The sequence below is a fragment of the Lingula anatina genome, chromosome 6, assembly GCF_051362555.1.
Source record: "Lingula anatina isolate TDL-2025a chromosome 6, LinAna3.0, whole genome shotgun sequence".
NCBI classification, from domain to species: domain Eukaryota; kingdom Metazoa; phylum Brachiopoda; class Lingulata; order Lingulida; family Lingulidae; genus Lingula; species Lingula anatina.
Genome location: NC_141772.1, coordinates 6,871,181 through 6,878,384, shown reverse-complemented (window position 1 = coordinate 6,878,384; position 7,204 = coordinate 6,871,181). Strand labels below are relative to the sequence as shown.

At 39.1% G+C, this 7,204-nt stretch overlaps 1 protein-coding gene across 1 annotated transcript; it reads left to right on the top strand.

Moving 5' to 3' along the window:
* Positions 1-3,869: 3,869 nt before the first annotated feature.
* Positions 3,870-6,103, top strand: LOC106171829 (uncharacterized). The gene is made up of 4 exons (XM_013552304.2): positions 3,870-4,031; positions 4,229-4,471; positions 4,635-4,711; positions 5,518-6,103. Exons 1-4 carry the CDS (start codon positions 3,953-3,955, stop codon positions 5,902-5,904), a joined length of 786 nt encoding a protein of 261 aa, XP_013407758.1. The 5' UTR covers positions 3,870-3,952; the 3' UTR covers positions 5,905-6,103.
* Positions 6,104-7,204: the final 1,101 nt, after the last annotated feature.

The following is a 7,204-nucleotide window of genomic DNA, read 5'->3' as shown; positions in this document are numbered from 1 at the left end:
TGTAATCTTATATATCATGCGCAATAATTTACAACATGGGTGTTGAGTGTGTTGCTACAACAACACAACATCCAAAAGATGGCGCGGCTATCAAGATAAGCCAATGATAATATACTTTCCGAAGTAAAAGCTGATGTTACAATTAATTATGATATCTGTGTTGATAAAATTATCACATATAAATGGGAACATTATGATATGTTACTTTCAAAATGAAAAACATTGTCATCGAACTGATATCAGATATCAAGGGGATGACCCAGGCTTTTTATTGCGGGGGGATGGGGAGGGGGGTGAGGTTAAAGTTTACACTGTACATAAATTACAGGGACAAATAAATTGCTTAATTTTTAGTGAAGGGAGGGGGGAGTACAGGTTGTTGTACCACCACACTGCCCCTTGATCTGCCCACCGATAAAGGGGGGGGAGAGGGGGAATCGAAAATGAAAATGTTTTTAATTATAGCGTTTTTCAATATTTTGCCCGATTCTCTTAGAAACCAAAGTCAATTAACTTACTGTCAATGTAATAGTTCTTTCAAACATTACACTTAATTATGCTTTCCCAATCTTCGTTTTTTTATTTTACTTTATTTATTCATATACTTATTTACTTAATTTTCTTATCCATTTATTTATTTATTTATTTATTTATTTATTTATTTATTTATTTATTTATTTATTTATTTATACATGTACCCAGTTCTATTATTTTATTTTGTATGCGATGATTAACATAAACGGATCCAAAGGAGATCATCTAACTCCTTTCACTAATGCTGTCTATTTTTCTGGCCATGGGTGTGGGGGGAAAGTGCCCTTTTTATAGAGGTACCGGTAGGCCCTACTCCACTATACGTGTACATGTAGGGCTAGTAGGGCCTACTCCCTGGCGTACGATCGTTGGTGTATAGAGCAGCATTTTATAGGGACTATCAACATTTTTTTTACATTTGGTCTTCGTTGATGGGCTAAATTTTTCTCTAAGGAGTTGAATCTGATTCAATTGTGCAAACTGAAAAAATGCCAAAATTGCCAATTTCTGTAGGCCTATCGTTTTTTTTTTTTTATCTTTTGCGCAATTTTATACATGTATTTACAGTGGCGGATTTAGAGGGGGGGAGGGGTCCTGCCTCCCCCCCCCCCCCCCCCCACTTCGATCTGGTCCCCTCTTGAAATGAGAATTTTGACTAGCTGAATCATACATGTAGTTTAAACCTTACCAAATGGCACCGTTCTCCCTCTAAAATCCCACCCATCCGCGGACCCACCCTTCAAATAATGCTGGATCCGCCCCTGATATAAGCCTACTACTATATACTGTCGTATCCTCAGTATATAGCAAGTAAAAAAGCACAAAGATATTCATTTCATAAAACGTGATCAAGTGCGATGTCATGCAGGGAAACCCCACTTAACATCAATACAATGAACTTAGTGTTTATCTTTCATAAAAAACAGGAATAATGGATGAATAGATAACCACTACTATAGTTAGTGGACATAAATGAGCCCATTGTGCAGGAAAAGGAGCTGACAAAATGTATATATCATGTCAATGACCAAGACACTATCTGTGCAAAACTAAATGATAGTGCAGTGAATAAATAATTGACGGTAAAAGCTGCACACTTCTCAGCCTATAATCATTAAGGTAAAAGTACTTACCACAATTTTAACGTGGTATCGGAAAACAAAGGTTGACCTATTCTTCTTTATGTCTCGCTTACACGATAGGGATGACTTACTCTCATATTTCTTTTAGAGACATGGGTACTTGGATTTCCAAAAACAAAAAATCATATGCAGTATGTAATTATACACACACACGTTTAAAATTATGTTACAAAGAATGGTGCATGTTAAATAAAAAATAAAATAAACGGAAAAATAAAAGAGAAAAAATAGAATAAAATGATGCATATTGTGTAAATGTCATTGGGTGTATACCAAACTGTAGTAAATCTGGCCCCTCTACATTCTTAAATTATTATTTCTACTCTTTTCCTGCAAAATAATGACGTGACTGCTAAAAATTATTTTAAAATTTCAGGTGACACTAAGATTAAGAACTGTGAATCGTAAGTTTATCTTGGAGCTACATTCACGTATGATGGTCGTTTACAAAGTGTAATAGATAGATAACCTAATGTAGACAAAAGAGATGCCATGTGTGGAAATTTGTCGCATTCGTGAACAAAAATATGAATTTCCTTTTTGGGGCATTTTTATCGGCGATCTTATACAGCTGCGAGACGCGCGGGTTAGGGCAATTTGTAAGTAATGTAGAGGCTATGTATATGATGGCTGTCAAAACTACCGGGCGTACGTAGCACGTGTCCTAACCCGATTTGTTTAATTGAGGCCTGTTTGCCAATGTTAACATCCCGTGTCACATCAGCCCAAAGCAGCGCTGATCCAGGGATATTTGAAGGGGGGGGGGGGGGGGTGTCCGTGTATGCAAGACGACCCCCACCCACCCTCTTGGCGTGAGGTTCGGGGCCCGCTGAAAGGCCCCGAAAAAAGGGCGTACGGCGCCATTTGGTACGGTTTCGAACTATGATTCAGCTAGTCAAAATCCTTAATTTCAAGAGGGGACCATTGGTGTGATTTATTTTCCAGAAATCGAAGGGGGGGATCAGCCCCCCCCCCATGACACCCCCTAAGTCCGCCACTGCAAAGCTTATCCCCTAGAGAAGGGGGGGGGGGTAATACATTACCCTTTTATTTCTGTATGGGACTTCTGTGTAACTAGTAAGACAAAGGGCTTTAAATATATGACAGGTTTATTGGAATCTGCAGAGGAAGATTTGGGAAATGGAATTAAGGGAAAAAATTCATCAAAAAATGGACCCAAAACAAATTACTGTGTATCGAGAGTCAATAAATCAATTGCCAGCTCATGCACTTGTATGCAACCAAACCATTGATATCTCAGAGTACAAGAGGTTATATCATTCACACGTCTCCCCACTTCGTCACATAACCTGGCTATAGAGACTGGGCGATAGGCCCGTACCTATTACATGCACTAGAGAGGATACACCGTGTGTTTGCGGGGTTTCAGTGCAAACAGAGGGGCATGTACTGCTTGAACGCCCTCTGACTTAAGAACTAAAAGAGCAGTATGAGCTCTACCTTAATAGTGTATATGAACTTATGAGAGAGAGAGAGAGAGAGAGAGAGAGAGAGAGAGAGAGAGAGAGAGAGAGAGAGAGGCAACCTGCCGTCTCGTGTCAATTAGTATATAGTCTATTGCTCTCAGGACAGGTGTCAAGTGGTAACTGGTCTTAATAAAGACAATACGCCTCAATCAGCAACGCCGCGTCTCTCGTGTAAGGACACGTTAAGGGTCGCGTACATCTGAGCTCTCCATTGTCGATACACTTGACAGCCTTTAACAACAATGATGCGACCAATCAAATCAAATGGACGGACTGTCCTGTGGTATGCTTGACTGAAACTCATTAATAGGCCTACAAACACCATGGACTAATTGTTTTAATGCAGATGAGATTGAGAGCCACAAAAGTGCGTTCACACTGGCCTAATATAGACCGAACACCAGAAGGCCCAAATTACGTAGACGATGACATTTGTAATAACCAATAAAAAACTAAATATAATGATAATTTCTTGATCTTACGACTTGAGAGTGAGGCGTTGCTGAGAAGAGGATATAGCTCGGGTTGACACGAGTGAATCGGGCCTAAGCGTTATTTACATCATTTTGCATGCGCTCAATGTGAGCACTGTGTGAACGTGTTTTTACGGCCACCAGCATTCGTGTCGGATTCACATCAGAAGTTTATGGGGCCATGGCGACCGAATCATCATCAACTTCGAATCAAATTCTTTGTCATCGAGGCGTCTATTTAAAGCGAGCAAGGCGACGGTTTTGACACTTCGGTCCGGTGCTTTTGTTTGAGAAGACAGACGCTGCGAGAGGAAAAATGGCCATGTTTGCAACCTTGTTGTGCGCTCTTAGTGCTGCCCTGTTCGTCCAGGCGCAAAATCCTTCTTCTTATCCAGGTAAGGTACCTTATTTCAAATCTAACAAAAAAAAAAACTATTTATTAAAAAATTCGCACTCGCACAGTTTTAGATTCAATTTTTTTTTTTTGTTTAGCACCTTCAAGTATGTCTCCAATTTTAACAATTTTTAAAATATTTATTTACTTTATTTGCCACAGAGGCGTTCTTGATTATTCTTGGCACTTTCTTTGCAGTCACTGAATGCTGCCAACTCGGAGACTTCATTGCTGACGCCATGTACTCCAACATCTTTTACCGCTGTGAGAACGCCGACAACTTCGGCAACCTTAAGGCCAGCAAGATGTCCTGTGCCAATGGCGCTCGCTCCGACGAGGGATTCGTCAGTGGACCTTCCTACACCAAGTACCCCATCTGTGGTGTCATTGACAAGGCTTGTACCGCTGACTACCCAGGCCAGTGCTACAGAAGAGCTTCAGGTAGGCAACCATTAAAAATGCTGAAAATTTTGACGAAAGTAAAATCTCCGTAACAGTTTCAAAAATTGTGCCGACGAAAGTGGCTGTGTGTGCGAGAGTGTGTGCGCGCGCGCACATGTGTGTGTACGTCCTTGCTAATGAACGTCTCATTTTTATATTAAAGGCTTCACCTCTTGGGTGAACTTTGAGTCTCCAAAGTACGGATCCCGAGGTGACAACGAGCTGTTGCATGATGCACAGGTAAGGCCTATACATGTACTCTCTCACGTGTTCTTATGGTTTGAATACAGCAGCCTTGCAGTGAACTTAAAAATGAATAGTTCTTGAAGAGAAAGGGGATTCCAAAAAAACATTCTTGCCACCCAAGGGCACTTTGTCATGGCCAGACGGAGTTTCCTGAACTAGCGTCAGAATAGTTGCAGATAGGATCATTTCCAAAACCGTCTTGCATTAATTTTTTTATAATTATGAAAGATGGTGATAAATTATCGCCTACATATGAGTATGAATAGCCTCACCTAAACAGCCTCCCCCTCCCCTAATTTTATACGCTAGCGAACTCATTGGCGCCCTTATAAATTGAATTGTGATCTTGCTCTGAAACCATGCAGTAGAAAATACAGACACTAATGTAAAGATACTATGATTGTATGTATGCATAAAAACGATTTCTGGTTGGGGTATTTTAAAACATTCTACATAGATAAATGCGTTTCTGGTAACTTTTGAGAGAGTTTTTGTGTGCTCGACAAATTAGGGATATTTTCTGAGCTAACGCATACATTTGGGTAACGACCCACCTTCCAAATACAGGGGATGACTGAACACGCACAAAAATCGCTTGCTAATTATTACTATCGAATCCAGTAGTTTTCGTATGCTTTTTTTTTTTTTTTTTTTGAATTTTCATAATGTATTCAGCACACATGCTAATTTATCTCTAGGTTTGCCTTGTATATTAAAGACTCTTTGCACGATTAACAGTTTCAACTGAAAACGCGCTGATCTTATATAGTTGTCCTTCATGCATATCTGTGTACTTCCAGAGAATGTGCAACCTCGCCTTCCCCGGATCTGAGGTGAGCCCAATCATCGAATGCAGAGAGGCTAAAACTCAAATCCCATGGTGGGCCACCGGACAAAAGCTGGCCGTTGCCTGTGAGCCCCGTAAGGGACTCCTGTGCCTCAACAGCGACAACTACGAGGGCTGTAAGGATTACGAAGTGCGCGTCTTCTGTTCCCAGCCCACCCACAGCTATTACACCTGTAACGCCCGTTCTTTGGACTACCGCGCCTACGACAACTACAAGACCTCCCCAGCATACGATACCAAACTCGACGAGACGCCTTACTACGGCAACCTGTACCTGAACATGGCCTTCAAGTACGGAACCAGGAAAGCTCCAGCTCCAGGCCCTGTTGGATACTACTAAATATACTTACTAGGGGATTTTTTTTTCATTATAAAAATAATGAATGGTATTTAATATTTATTTCAAAATAGTCTATAATGGGTATACGATACAGTGTTTTTTATCGCTTTGATCAGCATTTACAGATTAATAAAAGACCACTTGATAACCATTTTGTACTCATTTTTCCATGGGATAATAAATGGAATATATAAATTTATTTTCTGAGTGCCTTTCCTTTCTAAAACAACAACAACAACAACAATAGCAACTACAACAACAACGGCAATAATAATAATAATAATAATTATTATTATATAGAATGAAAGAAATATAAAGAAACATAAATTGGATGACCGTCAGTTGGATGATTCGGTGAAATGTGGATTGCATTAGATCAAACGTTAAAGCACAACCATGCTTACGTCGTCCAAATGTGTTTTCTCATCTGTAGCATCACATCCCAGTCACACACTGGCCTTGGGAACGAAGGCACTTTTTTACGGGAAACGTTTGTATAGTCTCTTGGACCTTTAACCCAAATAATTCTGTACTTTAAAACCTTTATTAGAGACCAGACAATACCGATGCCAAGATTCTTCGGGCGTTTTGGAATGCTTTATTAAGGCGTCTGAAAAAAGTTGGGATATGTTTGGTGAATTCTTGGTGCGTGGTTAATACATGTATTTTGAGACATTTTCATACGATTTAACATTCTCAAAAGTTTCTGAATTGGCAGCAATAAGCACACTAAAATTAGGTGCAAAAGAAAAACCCTCGTTTAAATTCTTAGTTTAATCAGTGGTATATGTATCATTGGTTACTTCGTAAAACACGCCAGAAACAGTTTTGTCTGGAAGTAAGCACATTTTTATTCTTTTATTTTTTTGTTGATCAAAACTTATCGTGCCGCATGTGAAGTCGATGAGGAACAATTCATTACGACAGGAAATTCTTTACAAATAAATAAATAAATAAATAGATAAAGAAAGAAAGAAAGAAAGAAAGAAAGAAAGAAAGAAAGAAAATAAATAAATAAATAAATAAATAAATAAATAAATAAATAAATAAATAAATAAATAAATAAAACCCGGAGTGCGCGAGGAATGAGTGATTAGGGGGTAATATCCGATGCACTAAATCAGTCCCGAATCTTTCACTTTGCTGTCTTTATTTTATTTATCTTGTTTGTTTAAAAAATTGAACATATCTGAATATGACGTAGATCTTAGGCATCTGCCTTTTGTTTATTCCTTTGAATTGAAATTCTATCCATCTATTGACAAGGTGTTACAGAAGAACTTGTTGATAAAAACCACAG

Bases quoted from the DNA above. Each gene is read 5' to 3' on its own strand.
- LOC106171829 (XM_013552304.2), top strand. From the start codon at position 3,953: ATGGCCATGTTTGCAACCTTGTTGTGCGCTCTTAGTGCTGCCCTGTTC. The intron at 4,032-4,228 runs GTAAGGTACCTT...CTTTCTTTGCAG, and splicing joins AAATCCTTCTTCTTATCCAG to TCACTGAATGCTGCCAACTC. The intron at 4,472-4,634 runs GTAGGCAACCAT...TTTATATTAAAG, and splicing joins GTGCTACAGAAGAGCTTCAG to GCTTCACCTCTTGGGTGAAC.